Source organism: Epinephelus fuscoguttatus, linkage group LG16, assembly GCF_011397635.1.
Source record: "Epinephelus fuscoguttatus linkage group LG16, E.fuscoguttatus.final_Chr_v1".
Taxonomy (NCBI): domain Eukaryota; kingdom Metazoa; phylum Chordata; class Actinopteri; order Perciformes; family Serranidae; genus Epinephelus; species Epinephelus fuscoguttatus.
The window spans coordinates 16,090,961-16,106,849 of record NC_064767.1 but is presented as its reverse complement, the minus strand read 5'-3'; the positions used below and the strand labels follow the sequence as shown (position 1 = coordinate 16,106,849).

At 42.2% G+C, this 15,889-nt stretch overlaps 1 protein-coding gene across 6 annotated transcripts; it reads right to left on the bottom strand.

Moving 5' to 3' along the window:
• Positions 1-1,904: 1,904 nt before the first annotated feature.
• LOC125903074 (deleted in malignant brain tumors 1 protein-like) lies at positions 1,905-13,349 on the bottom strand. Of its 6 annotated transcripts, XM_049599730.1 has the most exons (25): positions 13,272-13,349; positions 13,066-13,119; positions 12,693-12,837; positions 12,386-12,582; positions 12,115-12,213; positions 10,747-10,794; positions 10,550-10,648; positions 10,287-10,322; positions 10,095-10,193; positions 9,816-9,866; positions 9,636-9,734; positions 8,732-8,764; positions 8,531-8,629; positions 8,100-8,138; positions 7,899-7,997; positions 7,305-7,343; positions 7,078-7,176; positions 6,942-6,977; positions 6,706-6,856; positions 6,349-6,554; positions 5,026-5,201; positions 4,674-4,904; positions 4,433-4,593; positions 2,169-2,413; positions 1,905-2,031 (listed from the first exon to the last, which is right to left on the bottom strand). In XM_049599730.1, the coding sequence occupies exons 1-25, from the start codon at positions 13,336-13,338 to the stop codon at positions 1,985-1,987; spliced, it is 2,655 nt and encodes an 884-aa protein (XP_049455687.1). In that variant the 5' UTR covers positions 13,339-13,349; the 3' UTR covers positions 1,905-1,984. The 6 variants fall into 6 exon arrangements, with proteins under 6 accessions (XP_049455687.1, XP_049455691.1, XP_049455688.1 ...); XM_049599734.1 differs by lacking the exons at positions 7,078-7,176; positions 7,305-7,343; XM_049599731.1 differs by lacking the exons at positions 7,305-7,343; positions 7,899-7,997.
• Between the last annotated feature and the right edge of the window lie 2,540 nt (positions 13,350-15,889).

Here is a 15,889-nt window from a genome sequence, read left to right as displayed (position 1 = left end):
TTTAAGGAGGGAAGCAGGTAGGGCATCACTGATGAACTCATACCAGGTGTGCTGCTGCTCCTCGACTATATAAGCTGCTGGAGTCAGTCAGTCTTTCTCTCACCCTGGGCATATGGTTTGTTGTCTGGTTTAGGGTGGTCTCTTTTGTGTTTATTTTCTTTGTTCTTTACACATCACCTTACACTTTGATAAGTGCTAACCCAACCTTTTGTGGCTTAGTTTGACTGGGGTTTCTCCTGATAGGCTTAGCAATAAGTTCTACTAGAGAGCTTGTTGCAGCGTTACGGGTTTAATGTGGAGGTGAAAGTGAGAAGAGGTAAATGCTCAGGATCACGTCCATGGGTGTCTGGAGGTGGCTGCATAGGTTGAGTGTACTTAGTCAGGTGGATAGGTATAGTCAGGGGCGGAAATCCCGGGGGGGATGGGGGACATGACTCCCCCTTCAGTAAAGCTGTCCCCCCCCAGAATAATTTGAGACACAATAATTTTTGAACAATGCAGTAGTATTCATTAAAAGCACAATGTAAGCGGTGCTCATTATAATCGCGCAATAATGTGCTATTTAAGTCTTAAAAGATTTAGTCCCCCCCTCCCATTCCTAGTAGTGGTATATCCCACACTCTTTCCAACCGGCGGGGCTACTTGGCAGCAGTAGCAGCATGTGGCTGGAACCGCTGCCCAAATTGCGCATCACAGGGTAAGATGTACACTCACACAGACACAGTTTAACTTACACATGTTACAACACATCCCATTTACTGTTACAACAAGCCCCATGCCCAGGCTGATAATATAAACTGTCTGCAACATTTCTCCTGCATTGTTCAAAAGCCTACTCAATTACGAGTGCTGCTAAGCTAAAAGCTAATGATTAAGCTCAGAGTTTAGTGATAGAGAGGACAGGACAAGAGCAGTCAGTGGCGGAGCGGCTCGTAGCTAATGGGTACCTGTCTGTAGGCTCTCCACCTGTCAGTGAGACAAACATGAAAGATGTGCAGTCTAAGCGACGAGGAGCGTGACTATTACGCACGGTTGTGAGGTGTGCAGCAGCAGATCTCACAGCACACTGTTTATAAACCAGTTTAATTGCAGGAAATGTTTAGTTGTTAAGCCATTTCTCATAAGTATAGACATTCACTCTGCCTGTTGGAGAGATAGAAGATTTAAGCGTCAAATTGCGGTAAAAGATGCTGTATAAAAGACAGGCTACAACTTTTTTTCCTTGTCCCCTCCTGGAATTATTCTCTAAAATTTTACTGTTTATTGTCCCCCCCAACTATGAAATGGGATTTTCGCCCCTGGGTATAGTAGATAGTTTAGGGGTGTGTTGGCCACCTGTGGTTGATTTGGTGTGGGCAAAAGCATTTTTTTGGAGGCTCACAACTCTGTGAATAAATATAAAATGCGATATATTAAAAAATGTAGTAGATATCAAAATGCCTATTTAGCCCAATAAAGTCCAGAGTCTCCTGAGCTATTTAAACTTTGATTCATTTTTCTTTGTCAAAGTATGGTGATTTGTAGTGGCCTCAAAGAGGAGTGATTGTAGCTCTTTTCACATCGTTTTTCGATGCTCTCCAATCACTTTGAATATGAAATTTTACGTAGTTTTTTGCAGTTTTCGTAAAAATGGCTGGGTGAATCTCTGAGAAAAGTCACAGCACACCTTTCCCAAATTATCTGCATGCTTTGATGTATTTTTTGCCGATGTAGTGGCAACGCTGCAGGAGAAGTAGCATGCCAAAGTTCGTAGAAGAAACCACAAGAATAAATAGTTGCCTTGCTGTTGTACAGCAGGCACCCAAATTATTGGATGTTAATATTTAATGTTCAGTTAAGAGTATAATGTAATGAAATACACAAACACAGATTGTCTTTTGATGATGCTTTTAATCAGATAATGTGTTGAAAAGAAAAGGAAAATGGTGAGCATCATTCAGTGTCACAATGACCAGAATGAGCTGTAATTACTGACAGAATCAAGTTAAGCCTTGTCCTGCTTTGGAGTTTCTTCTTCCTTTTTCTCTGGGTCTGGCAAAGAGAAATGTGAAATGTCATTTATTTTAACATCTTAATGAGATTACAATGTATTTTCTTAATGCTAATCTAATCTAACTATCCTGTTAACCCACTATTGGTATCAGAACTTGACACAAATGGCTACAGACCTTTGAGTTGGATGGGACCCAGGACCAGAGTCTGGCTATCATGCTCTGACCCCAGATCTCTGGCGGTACGTCTCATGCAGCCACGGCGGCAGCGGGAACTGTAGTCGTTGGCTTGGCATATCACTACCTTGCACTGGATGTACACTGACTCTGTGGCTCGCAAGAACTGGAAGGCCCTAAATGTGAACTGGGCGTAGGGCCGAGTGCCACTGCTGTAGGCCCAGTAGGTGCTGTCCATGCCACAGCTAAAGGTAAAATGGAGACAGTGTTACCTGACAATACTAACACTATGAATATGTGACGTTGACAGAAAAGCAAACTCCTGTATTCACCAAGAGTTTTAAAAGTATATGTTGCTGGTAAAAAGATTTCAGATCCCTTACTCAAGTAAAAGTACCAATACAACAATGTAAAAATACAAGTAAAAGTCCCACATTTAAAATCCTGCTTAGTACAAAGTACAAAAGGATCACCGGCAAAAAAAAAATAAAATACTATACTAAAGTCTTAAAAGTACCATTAAAAAAAGACACCAAATGTGACATTATCAGATTGTTAATACGGATGCATCAATGTATAAGCAGCATTTTACTGTAGTAGCCGGTTGAGATGCAGCTAGTTTAACGACGTACGTACAGTGCAGTGCACACACAGTCACCAGATAAATCTGAGGGATGTTGTGAGCAGATTCATTGAGGAACTACTTTCTTTCTACTGAACTACACAGAAGGAGGCGTGCATCTACTGCTAGCTCACCTCGCACCACTAGGCTAGCTAACGTTACAGCCCAGCGAAGAGGTCGCTTTAATGGTCACATCTTGGACTGTTACAAGCACGAGCCTCTTGTCCATTGAGTAGCAGGCCCCCAGGAAAGCAGCTCAGCCTTGCAGCAAATTTTCCCAGTGGCCATTTGCGGTACTGTAGCAACAAAATCCCTTGAGGCCCAGAAAGTATTTTCTTCATAGGCCACCATTGTAAAAGAGACATCTAGCTGTTGGCAGGACACCTTGAACTGCAAACAAGGTCAATTATGACTCTTTCGATTATACATTTTTAAGCCATGGTGATTTTATAAATGTAAAATTTGTCGTCAAATGTGATGCATTGACATCATTACAATACGTGCATTTACATGGAGCCATGTATTCCTTTTGCATTCGGGTTGGAAGCCCTACCAGAATAGAAATGCTCCTTGTAAACGCCTCAACCTGAATGACAACAGCCAACCCGAAAGAAAATCTAATCGGGTGCACAGGGGTGGAATATTCCTTTTCAGAACCCGAATGGAAGAATTTTTCTGTCTTGTATACACCTCCTACCCGATTCCAGCCATTCCATTCTTTCTGCACATGCTCGTTTCCTTGCCCTTCTGGCGCGATGACATAGCGTGCATAGCAACAGGCTGAGATAGAGGAGTCGGACTCGTTGCACTCACTGGTTTCCATACGCCACAGCACGGGCCTCTATCTCCCTTCTTCGACCTTCTACCTCCCTTCTCCTCCTCAACAGACGAAGCATTAGCAGAACAAGGTTGTTGTCGTACTGCTGCTTCAAGAATATAAGCAAAACAAGCCCGAAAAAGGCATTAAGAACGGTGTCATCAAGCGTCTTGTTATCCAGAGCGAGGACTACAGTGTTTTCTTCCAGTAAACGTAAACACGTAACATCTACCCTGCCCCTTATCCAGTCAGAAACCTTCCCTGCCCCAAACCATGCGCAGACCCAAATAAAGGCGATTAAACTGATCTACCGTGTAAACCCTCATTTGAAATGAATATTTCCCATGTAAACTACCTGGAAAAACTTTAATTCTGAATGATTTCATTCAGATTTATTTCATTCTGAATGAGAAGCCATCATGTAACTGCACCTAGTGTAAAGTCTATGAGCTGGGCAGGAGAAACACTACTGCCAATATTCAGTGGGCTGCATACCACGGAAGTAAACCCAGAAGCTGGAAAACTTGGAGTCCAGTATCTAGTTATTATTAAAATCTATGATGAGTAGATGCACACTTCCTTCTGCACGGTGACACATTCAGCTGGTGTAGTTTGGTAGAAAGAAAATAGTTCCTACATGAAACGTCTTACAACAAGGTCTATGGATTACCGTGAGTAATTGGGTCTCTACGGCCGATATCGACAACACTTGGCAACTCACACCAAAACAATCTGGACTGATAAATATTTTGATTTGGGGGTGAACTGTCCCCTTTAAGGTACACTGCCAGCGGGGAGCAGTGAAGTTCAGCACTCTCATCTTACCCGTTGCGGACCAGGTAGTAAGGCCTGCTGTAGAAATCATGGGGTGATGGTGAGGTCACACAGGTGTCAAGAAAGAGGACCAGGGAGCTGTCACCCCTCCTCAGGCTCACTTGGACATACATGTTCTGGTTGAGTGTCACCTCATATGGAACTTGATGCACCTGAGAGTGTGAAACTAATACGTCAGCATGGTGTTTAAGTATTTACAAAAAGGATTTTCTGTACAAATGCCCAAACGCACCTTATAGTAGAAGCTGCTGGATGTGTAGAAATCCATGGTGGTATTGAATCTGCCCGTGCCCACGATGCTGCTGTTACCATTATGATGCACAACATACATGATCTGGGACACTGAATCTTGCTCCATCCGACAGCCAACGTTCATCTTAAGGTGAGACTGGCGTGTGATCTCTCCGGAGCTCGAGGCGTAGGCACGCAGAGCGTTGGTGTACACAACTCTGCCATTCTCAAACTGTTCAAGGTAGAAGACATTGACAAATAGTTACACTCTCTGCTATTATAATTACAACAGTCTGTGATGGAGTTATCAGGAGGTCTTGTTAAAGATTTCCAGAAGGTGATGCGTTGCGTACCTTTCGAATGGTGCCACAACTGTTGATGGGGAAGCTGAAGACCACCTGATAACTGGAAACCTGGGGCCTGCAGTGCTGGTCGTTCACGTACAGACTGTGGCCGTCGTAGCCAAGAGAGTTCAGGTAACTCCTCTGGATCACAATGTTCATGTTGTCTGAGGAACAGTCCACCTGACCTGACAAAGGACCGTGTTCACAAGATACTTACAACAGCTTGAATTACTTTAATAAGAAGGAGGATTAGGGCCATTATAAAGAAAGAAAAAATCTTAGGTTTCGAGAATAAAGTCAAAAACCTACGAGAATAAAGTCGTAAATCCACTGTGTTCCACCCTTGTATTCTGGTATTGTACGACAAGACAGGTATGGCTTCCAACTCCCAGGAGGTGGAGCTTCTACCAACATGGTAGTGCACAGGTGTGTTGCATACAGCCAGTGATTAGACTGAGATTGGTGACTCTTACCTGCGTGTCTGTTGTTGCCTCATGTATGCTCTGATGAGGTCAAACAGACCGAAGGCTCAACGACAAAGTGACAGACTGCAGAGATGTAAGTGTGCAGAAATCTTTTTCTACCAGGATTTACAAGTAGAAAGTTTAAAGGTGTAGTGATTGTTTTGCACTTCAGTAAAGTTAGAGGACTCAAAACAGATCCCAAATCAAAGTGGCAGAGGCCAAAATATCCTGACCTTTAGTCTCTAGTTTGCAAGGAAAGCCAAAAGCTGGATCCTACATTACCCACAATGCAATGAATATGATCTTTTCTGATATAATCTTCCTTACCTAGTAATGTCTTTCAAATTCCTTGCCTCCAGTTTGTAACGCAGGCTTTCAGATAACCCTCAGTGTTAGGGCATTACAGTATATCGATATCAATAACTGTGATATTTACAAATAAAATATTGATATCATATTAATAATACATATGGTGACATCATGAAAAAGTCCTTTCTTTCTCACTTTGTCCCCCCTCCCCAACGCCATCTGGTTGCCTTTTCACTATCCATGAAGTGTAATTGTATTTCAAGTGGAATTCATTTGCCAAAAAATAGACAAAACGCACACAGAAATTTGACTAAAAGCTTTTTTGTGTGTGGGTTTTTTTTTGTTAAATTTCTATAATTTTCTATAGATCTTGCGATGACATTGTTATTGTGACATCGTTTCCTCTGACTTTAAAAAGTTTTATAATCCACAGTAGATGTTATACATTATTTTCACAGGAGCTAAGCAAATCTACAAGAAAAACTTAACACAATTATAATCTAAAAAAAAATGAAAAATAGACATCTTAAAAATACTTTTAAATCTACCAAAGTTGTACCTGAGCTTGGTGGCAGAGAGCTGATGAAGTCAGCATTGAACCCTCGGCCAACGACAGAGCCATCAGTCCGGAAGAGCACAGTCAAGTAGTTGGAGGTGGAGTAGAAAGAAATCAAACTGCTGTTGCACACTTTCCCCAGATATCGTGAGCTAACAGACGGCCCATCGTAGACTGCGATATAATCACAGTTGCAGCAGTTTTCCAATCTGTTTTTTAAAAAAGATGATGAAAGCCATAAATTGAAGAACTTGATGATCATCAAGTTGGAGCCTCAGACTCCACAACTTAATAATAACAACTAACAGTGCTGCTAATTTGTGTGACTGATCCTCAAAATGCAATTTATTCCTCACTCACTGCAGGTACGTGAATGCCAGGAAGATTCTTTGGTCGTAAGCAGCCCTGAGCTGCCAGACACAGTAGGCGTTGTCCTGGTAGTGGTTAGGGTGATTCGGGCTGGAGAAGGTACCAGAACCATACAGAGAGTCTCCACAGGGCTGGGCTGAAGCTGGACAACATAAAACAAAGAGTGTCAGTGCAGTAAAATTATATTAACAGCAGGTTCAGTTTGCACACTGAGGATCCTACTGTACCTGTGGCTGGTGACCAGGTTGTGTAATAGCAGTAGGCTGTTTGAAGAAAAAGACGAAGAAAGCATTGGTTTCAGTCTGACTTCTTGGTGGAAACGGTGATCAAAATGTGCCGTGCTTTGAATTACTGGTTACTTACAGTAGTAGTCATAACAACAGTTGCCATTCCATAGACAAGAGCTTGCGCAGGAGCAGCTTCCCATGTGCCTGCCGCAGTTGTAGCGACATGAGGGCTGAGCTGAGAGACACGGGAGAGTAGGAAGACATTTCAGTAAGCTTTCCTGTTAGCAGAATAAATGCTAGGCTGGTATTATATATATATATATATATATATATATACTCCAGATTTCTGAGGGTTTTTCTTACCTGTGGTGGGTGGAGCATCTGTGGTCGTGAAGCATTGAGCTGCAAGAGAGGAGAATAAAATTATGACATTGTTACACGTGTTATTACTGATACATGCACTTGTTGTTTATTCTGCAACTGCGAACAGGGGCGGAGCCAGATGTTTTAAACATTTGGTGGTCAGCCCAAACATGGGGAGTCTGGGGGCATGTTCCCCCATGTGATTTTTTACCACATTTACAGCAGCTATATGCAATATCATTTAAGCCATTTGAGATAAGAGAATGCATGAAAATCTCATCATTTGGGAAGTTAAGATTGCAGACTCTCTCTCCGAATCCCTATACTAAGTTAATTTGCCAAAAAAAGAGACAGAACGCACATGCAAATTTGATTGATAGAGCTTTTTTTAAAAAAAAAAAAATTCTAGAGATATTGCGATGATATTGTTATTGTGAACTCTTTTGCCCACGATAATCATGTCGTAAAAATGTCATTGTGTAATAGCAGTAGGCTGTTTGAAAAAGAAAACCCAAGACAACATGGGTTTCAGTCTGACTTCTTGGTGGAAACGGTGATCAAAATGTGCCATGCTTCAGAGCACAGGTTACTTACAGTAGTAGTCATAACAACAGTTGCCATTCCATTGACAAGAGCTTGCGCAGGAGCAGCTTCCCATGTGCCTGCCGCAGTTGTAACGACATGAGGGCTGAGCTGAGAGACACGGGAGAATAGGAAGACATTTCAGTGAGCAGAATAAATTATTCGATGATGGTTTATTCCCATATACTCCAGATTTCTGAGGGTTTTTCTTACCTGTGGTGGGTGGAGCACCTGTGGTCGTGAAGCATTGAGCTGCAAGAGAGGAGAATAAAATTATGACATTATTTTACACCTTTTGTTACTGATACATGCACCTGTTGTTTATTCTGCAACTGCGAACAGGGGCGGAGCCAGATGTTTTAAACATTTGGTGGTCAGCCCAAACATGGGGAGTCTGGGGGCATGTTCCCCCATGTGATTTTTTACCGCATTTACAGCAGCTATATGCAATATCATTTAAGCCATTTGAGATAAGAGAATGCATGAAAATCTCATCATTTGGGAAGTTAAGATTGCAGACTCTCTCTCCGAAATCCCTATACTAAGTTAATTTGCCAAAAAAAAGAGACAGAACGCACATACAAACATGACTGATGATGATTGGTGATCAAAATGCGCCGTGCTTTGAATTACTGGTTACTTACAGTAGTAGTCATAACAACAGTTGCCATTCCATTGACAAGAGCTTGCGCAGGAGCAGCTTCCCATGTGCCTGCCGCAGTTGTAGCGACATGAGGGCTGAGCTGAGAGACACGGGAGAGTAGGAAGACATTTCAGTGAGCACAATAAATTATTCGATGTTGGTTTATTCCCATATACTCCAGATTTCTGAGGGTTTTTCTGACCTGTGGTGGCTGGAATTGTCGTGTAGCAGTGAGCTGCAAGAGAGAATAAAATTATGAAATTATTTTACACCTGTTATTACTGGTACATGCACCTGTTGTTTATTCTGTAACTGCAAACAGGGGCTGGGGCTGGAGTCTGTCCCAGCTGACATTGGGAGAGAGGCAGGATACACCCTGGACAGGTCACCAGACTATCACAGGGCTGACACATAGAGACAGACAACCATTCACACTCACATTCACACCTACGGACAATTTAGACTTCCAAGTTCACCTAACCTTCTTGTCTTTGGACTGTGGGAGGAAGCCGGAGTACCTGGAGAAAAACGCTGACACAGGGATAATATGCAAACTCCACACAAAGCCCCCACCCTCTTGCTGTGAGGCGACAATGTGAACTACTGTATCACCGTGCCGTCCCCATTTACAGCAATATTTTTTAAGCCATTCATTTTAGATAAGAGAATGCCTGAAAAACATCCTGTAGAGCCTACGTCCTATTTGGTATTTAATTTTTCTTAAACTGTCTTCATCATTCTGAAACTACAACACCACAAATGTTGAAGATGACTAATTTTTTCAAGAGGACTTGATTAGGCAATTAGTGCCACAGTTGGGACTAATGCCTTGTCAAGCGGTGCACCAGAACCAATGTGGAGTAATAACAATTATGACGAGCGTGTTAGACAAGATTGACGTTGCTATCGAGGCTGTTCTATTCATTTGAGTTCTATACATGTCTTGAGTACCTGCCCCAGCATCCTGTTTCAACAGGAAATATATAATATTAAGTAGAAGAGAAGATTTTGTCTCTGTAAAGTCAATTTCTGTGGTGGAGGGATAATATTTGTTCATGTCATGGTGTGCAGCTTCTCTGCTGAGCTTTGAGGGATGTGATACTTACAGTAGAAGTCATAACAACAGTTTCCTTGGGATCGGCAAGTGCTTACGCAGGAGCAGGCTGCTAGGTAGCTGCCACAGTTGTTCCGACAGGAGTACCCATCTTAGAGAGAGCATTATAACATTTCAGTGACTGATAATATGTTCTACAGTTTGCCGTGTAGCTTGTTGAGAGGTTTCACACCTGAGCTTGTTGGTCTGATAGGTATACCAGTAGTCGTTGGCAGGCAGGTAGCTACATGACAAAGAGAAGAGAATAAAGTGATTACAGTCTTTTACACCTCTTCTTGCTGTGTGAGGCAAACATCATGATACACCTCCTCCTGCTGTGTTTTCTGCACACAAAAACATTGTATCCCTTCATGTCCGTGTGAGCACTGAGGAATCTGACAGACTCATTCCTTCAGCGAGAGAGGGATGCAGAACCTGTTAATGCTATTGATTTGTTAGACTTGGCACTTACTGTAGTAGTCATAGCAACAGTTGCCATAGGATTGACAAGAGCTCCGGCAAGAGCAGCTTCCCATGTGCCCGCCACAGTTGTTATAACACGAGGGCCGAGCTGTGAAACACAGGTTGACGCTGACATTACAGCACACAGGGATTGTTGCATATCAAGTACTTCAAGGTAAATTCAGGCTTAAAGGGTTTTTACGTGTGATGGGTCCTTCAGTTGTGGCTGGGCAGTAATCTACAAGACAGAGAGAGAAAAATAAAGTTTATTCCTAGTGTTACTGCGTAATAAATTATAATACATCTACTGTTTATTTTGTAGACTTAAACAAAAACAAAAAAAGGGACAAAGGTGTGTTTCATTCTCGGCACAGCATTACACTGGAATTGACAGACTGATTGCTCAAAGCAAGACAGGACTGCAGAGGTTGTTAACACTGTTGATTTGTTAGACTTGGCACTTACAGCTGTAGTCATGGCAACAGTTGCCATAGTATTGACAAGAGCTTGTGCAGGAACAGCTTCCCAGGTGCCCGCCGCAGTTGTAACGACATGAGGGCTGATCTGAGAGACAATGTTTAGGTTACAGCAAGATTGCCTCCCCAAAAAAATGTATTTCTTAAATGAAACTTTTACTGAGTGAGAATAAAACTGCATCTTACATGATACTGATGGTGTAGTTGTGTATGTGGGTGAGAATGCACAGTAATCTGTAAAACAGAGAGATTAGATTAGTTGATATATCAGAATTATTAGATAGATAGATAGATAAATAGCCTTTACTGATCGTCAGAGGGAAAAATCAGGTGAGCTACTTTATTCAAAGAGGTTAGCAGTACCGCAATGTCTGTATAAGAGGGACAGCCAGCAGGATGGGATCATGGGCGGCACAGACGTGACATTTTGACTATGTGTTATGTGTGCCACCCACCACAGATAGATTTAAGAAGATTTAAAAAGTAGGTGATAGCAGTTAGCGGCTAACTCATAGAAGAAAATGTCCACAAATTGGGAAAACAATGAGGTCTGGGAGCTCCTTACTCCCCAAGCCAAGGACGAGATCAGCAGCTATTTAACAGGGACGGTAAATGATTGTTATTGCCGTGTTATACCATTGTTATTGTTTGATGACGCACTGCTTATGTGTCTGTTATATGTCACACTACTGTCCGATGCTGTTGTGTTACATGTCATGTCTGCCACGCGTCTTTTCCTTGTGCGGGCATGCTATTTGGAATGACACACTAGGGCGGTGTGATGCCGCCGTTGTTTGTTTTCTGTGTAACAATAGGCCCGTTTCCACCGCAGGAACTTCGGTGTAATTTTACGGGGTCGGGGCCGTTGGTGCGTGTCTCCGCCGCAGGAACCACCCCCGAAGGACAGCGTTCCGGAACTATACTCAAGGTGGGATGTGACGTCAACAGAAAGCGACAAAATAGCCGCCATTTTTACAACTCAGCAGACGAGGAGTCGTAAAAAGAAAAGCAAGTTGCAAATTGTTTGTTTCTTTGCCGCGTCGCCCCGGTCAAAAGGGTCATGCAACGATTACGTCACATCCAGAGCCCGGTAACTTCCTCCTACTCTGCCCTCTCAGTGGAGACACGGCAATTGAGAGGGCCGAGCAGAGGACGTTTCTGTAAAGTTCCTGCCCCCCAAATAGTACCAGGAATTTCTTCAGTGGAAACGGGCCTAATAATGCAAAGCCGGCATACAGAGGGGCCTACATTGCGGCTCTATAGAGCTGTCTGTGTAAAAAGGCCTAGAGACAGACAACCGTTCATGCGTACACCAGTTAACCTAACCTTCATGTCTATGGGCCTAAATAATGAATACTATATTTATAGATAACAGATATTTAAATGAAACCACGTGAAAAGCTGGTGCAAACTGCTGACGACTCAACATTAGATTAGAGGCACCACGAAGTAAAAAGTAGCACAGAATCAAAATACTGAATTAAAGTTCCCTGAAACTGTATGCAAGTAGAGTATTTGAGTAAATGTACTTAGCTTCTTTCAACCACTGCTTACCTTTGAAGTTTGGACAACAGTTCCCTCTTTGTTCACAGCTTGAGGAGCATGAGCAGTTTCCGAGCCAGTAGCCACAGCTGTTTCTGCAGGAAGTTCCACCTGCAGAGACAAACACACACAAAACCATTCACCACAACTGAAAACACAGTTTAGGTCGCTCTCTGCATGGCTGTAATGAGACTTAATGCTACACATAAAATCCTAGATTTAATTACAATGGAGACATTTCAGAAATTCCATAAACATCTAAGTCATAAGCATTGTGACTTACCCTTAGCCCTGAATTCAGCATAAAATCCCGAGGAGCTAGTATCTCTATCAGTCGTGAACTGCAAAGTCATAGCAGGCCCGGTAGAGCGGAAGGTGGTACTGTTTGTGCCACACAGTTTGCCCAAGAGCCTGCTACTGGTATAAGGGCCGTCAAAGATGAAAAGGGCATCATAATCACAAGTCGGGTGATATTCAATGCTATAATAGGGACAAAAGAAGAACAGAAGTTTGGATTTAAAGCTACAGACGATGCAGTAACAGTAGTTAGTAATCATAGGCCCTTCTGTATATGCAGAGCATATGCTTACGATAGAGCACGGAAGCTCAGCTCCACGATTCCACTGCTCGGTGTGATATACCAAATGCAGGTTTTTGAGTTAGGGTACGGATTTGGATAGTTTTTGCTGGCAAGAGCCCCCGTCCTGCCAAGAAGCCGACTGACACAGTTAGGATCTACACCAGAAGAAACACAGGATCATGAAATTAAAAATGACTCATAAAGAATAAAATAGTAACAAATTGAATATGATGAAAACAAAAGGAATGCCATCATACAAGAAACATATATAGTTAGTCAAAAAATGCCCCAGTGGGTCTTCAAAGGGACAATTCATGCCAGCAACATTTTGGATATGGCAGCACAGTTAAAGCTAAACCACAGTTATATTATTTACACCGTACCTGCTGGTCCTGTTGGTCGATACATTGCCTTAGTTGTTCCAAGGCGATCAACACCTGGTGTATCATGAGTAAAACACAAAGGACAAAAGGTCAGAGTGTGCCAACTTAAAGACCAGAGACAGCATTAGTAACAACAGCAAAAAATCATGTTAAAACCCAATTGAAAACCAAAGAAACAAACATATTAAGAAATTAGTGGGCAATACCTTGCACTCCATGTAAGACGATCACGCTGCAAAGAACTAAAAGAGTCCACATGGTGAATCTGCTCATCCTCCAGCTTGATTCAGATGCTGAACAGGGCAGTTTAAATAGCCAAACACTTTGGTGTAGCACCCGTAAAGTTTCTGCAGCCACCAATAGTGATAGTGATGGATTACTCATTAATCATTACGGCTGAGAAACACCACAGTTGGTTAACTGTCATAAAGCGTACGCAAAGATTGTTCACCTCCATAGCTTCAGGATGTGTTTTAAGATATTTATTCAAGACGTGATAAAACTTCATGAGGGTTTTTGGGAACTTGCAGATGAACAGATCATTAAAGATCCACTATGATGATCTTGAATGGGTAACTGACATATGCTGTAGTATTTATGGCTGACATTTGCCACCGCACGAATCCTGCTGCGTCAGCTGCATTGCTTCTACAGGAAATAGTGTGAACACCAAAAACCTGTTCATGTCTATTTTCAGACTTAAAGAAAATACTGATATGGTTTCATGTTTGTAAAACTTAAAATAAAATTCACCATACAGAAGCTTACAATTGCATTGTCCTGTAATCATGCACACACATAGATCAGGTTAATTGATGCTCTTTATATTAGATTAAATGAGAAGCATACCTCTTTTGCAGCTGAAGATTCACATATCTTCACATTTCATTGCAAATTTTGTAGTAAAAACATCTAGATTTTATGTTGTTATACTATCATAGTGTTTATTTTGTAATTTTTGACAGACACTCACATTCATGGTGACCCGTGGATGAATCCTACTGACCTTGGTGACTTTTATCTCCTGATGTTACCTATGGCACCACCAGCTTTTGGATGCTCTTTCATTCGTTTTCCACTTTCTGCTTATCCAGATAGGGGTCACGGGAAAGCTGGAGCCTATCCCAGCTGACATTAGGCGAGAGACGGGGTACACCCTGGACAGGTCGCCAGACTATCACAGGGCTGACACATAGAGACAGACAACCAACCAACTCACATTCACACCTACGGACAATTTAGAGTCACCAATTGACCTGCATGTCTTTGGACTGTGGGAGGAAGCCGGAGTACCCAGAGAGCTGACATTGGGAGAGCATGCAAGCTCCACCCCCACCTCGGGGTTCGAGCCCCCCACCCTGGATTCGAACAGGGAACCCTCTTGCTGCGAGGCGAGAATGCTAACCACCATACCACCGTACTGCTGTTGGATGTATTGCCATGAAATTTATTACACACATTCATGCCTCCCTAAAGGAGACTGGAAGTAACTTTGGTGATTATTTAACTTTTCATCTAGCGCCATCATAATGTCCAAATTTTAATTTGTCCAATTCGCTGGTTTATGACTAAATACCTGCTATCAAATTACATTCCCATGAGCCTCAGGTGTACTTTGTGTTAAGTGCTAATTAGCAAATGAAAGCATGCTAACTTGCTAAACTAAGATGATGAATATGGTATTTGCTTAACATTTACACATTGTCATTGTCATGGTAAGTGTGTTAGCATACCGACATTAGCATTTAGCTCAATGCACTGTTTAGCCAAAGCTTTACAGAGACACTAGCAAATTTAGTGAAAGTTAAAATTTTAAGATTGTTAAGAGTCCAGGGGAACCTGCAAGACAGCAGAGTGCAAAGGCTCTGGAGAAGAAGAGGGGTTAGTGACATGCAGTAACAGGACATGAATGTTAGCAAATGAAGAAGACTTTTCAGAATCTTACAGCAAGAGACAGAAGGAGAGAAGCAGCTCAGTGTATCATAGATGGCAGACTAGGCCTATGTCAGCCTAACTAGGGGCTGGTCCAAGACAAGCCTGAGCCAGCCCTAACTATAAGCTTAACCAAAAAGGAAAGTCTTAAGTCTAGTCTTAAATGTGGAGACGGTGTCTGCCTCCCGGACCGAAACAGGAAGATGGTTCCACAGACAAGGAGCCTGATAGCTGAAGGCTCTGGCTCCTGTTCTACTTTAGGAGACTTTAGGGACCACGAGTAACCCTGCATTCTCAGAGTGCAGAGTTCTGGTGGGATAATAGGGCACAATGAGCTCTCTAAGATATGATGGAGCCTGGCCATTTAGAGCTTTGTAAGTGAGGAAAAGGATTTAAATTCAATACTGAATGTACTCTAACTCTGAACTCTAAAATGTAGCTATCAGCAACAACATAAAGTGTAACATACTGGTTGTTGGTTAGTTTCACATTGTTAACAGTTAGATGACTAATTTTAGATTCCAATCAGTCCAACTGTCATTATCACATAAAGTCATCCACTTTTGCTTTACACAGTCTTAACTTCCAGTTATCAATTATCACTGCAACAATGTTTATAAAAGATAAAGCCAGGGCTGTAAAACACCTGATGTAAAACACAATGTTCTTCTTTCTGATGAGAAAACCTAGTGTACCCTGCCCTGTTGAATCAGGTGTGCGTGAAGGATTTTCCTCATTAAAGTCACGGATGTTGACCTTTAATAGCAAATACGAGCTACTAAATGTGCTTAATAAGCTTGTTTACCCGCCTACAAAAAATATTTGCTCTTTTCCAAGGACATGTTGGGTTTATTATCTCTCTAAATGCAGTCGTAACTTTATACAGTTTGAC

What these genes read in the sequence shown, in the direction of transcription:
- LOC125903074 (XM_049599730.1), bottom strand. Translation starts at nt 13,338, where the DNA reads ATGAGCAGATTCACCATGTGGACTCTTTTAGTTCTTTGCAGCGTGATC. An exon ending in GACAATTCCAGCCACCACAG is followed by an intron (nt 8,630 to 8,731) that starts GTCAGAAAAACC and finishes CGTGTCTCTCAG; the next exon opens with CTCAGCCCTCATGTCGCTAC. An exon ending in AGGTGCTCCACCCACCACAG is followed by an intron (nt 7,998 to 8,099) that starts GTAAGAAAAACC and finishes CGTGTCTCTCAG; the next exon opens with CTCAGCCCTCATGTCGTTAC.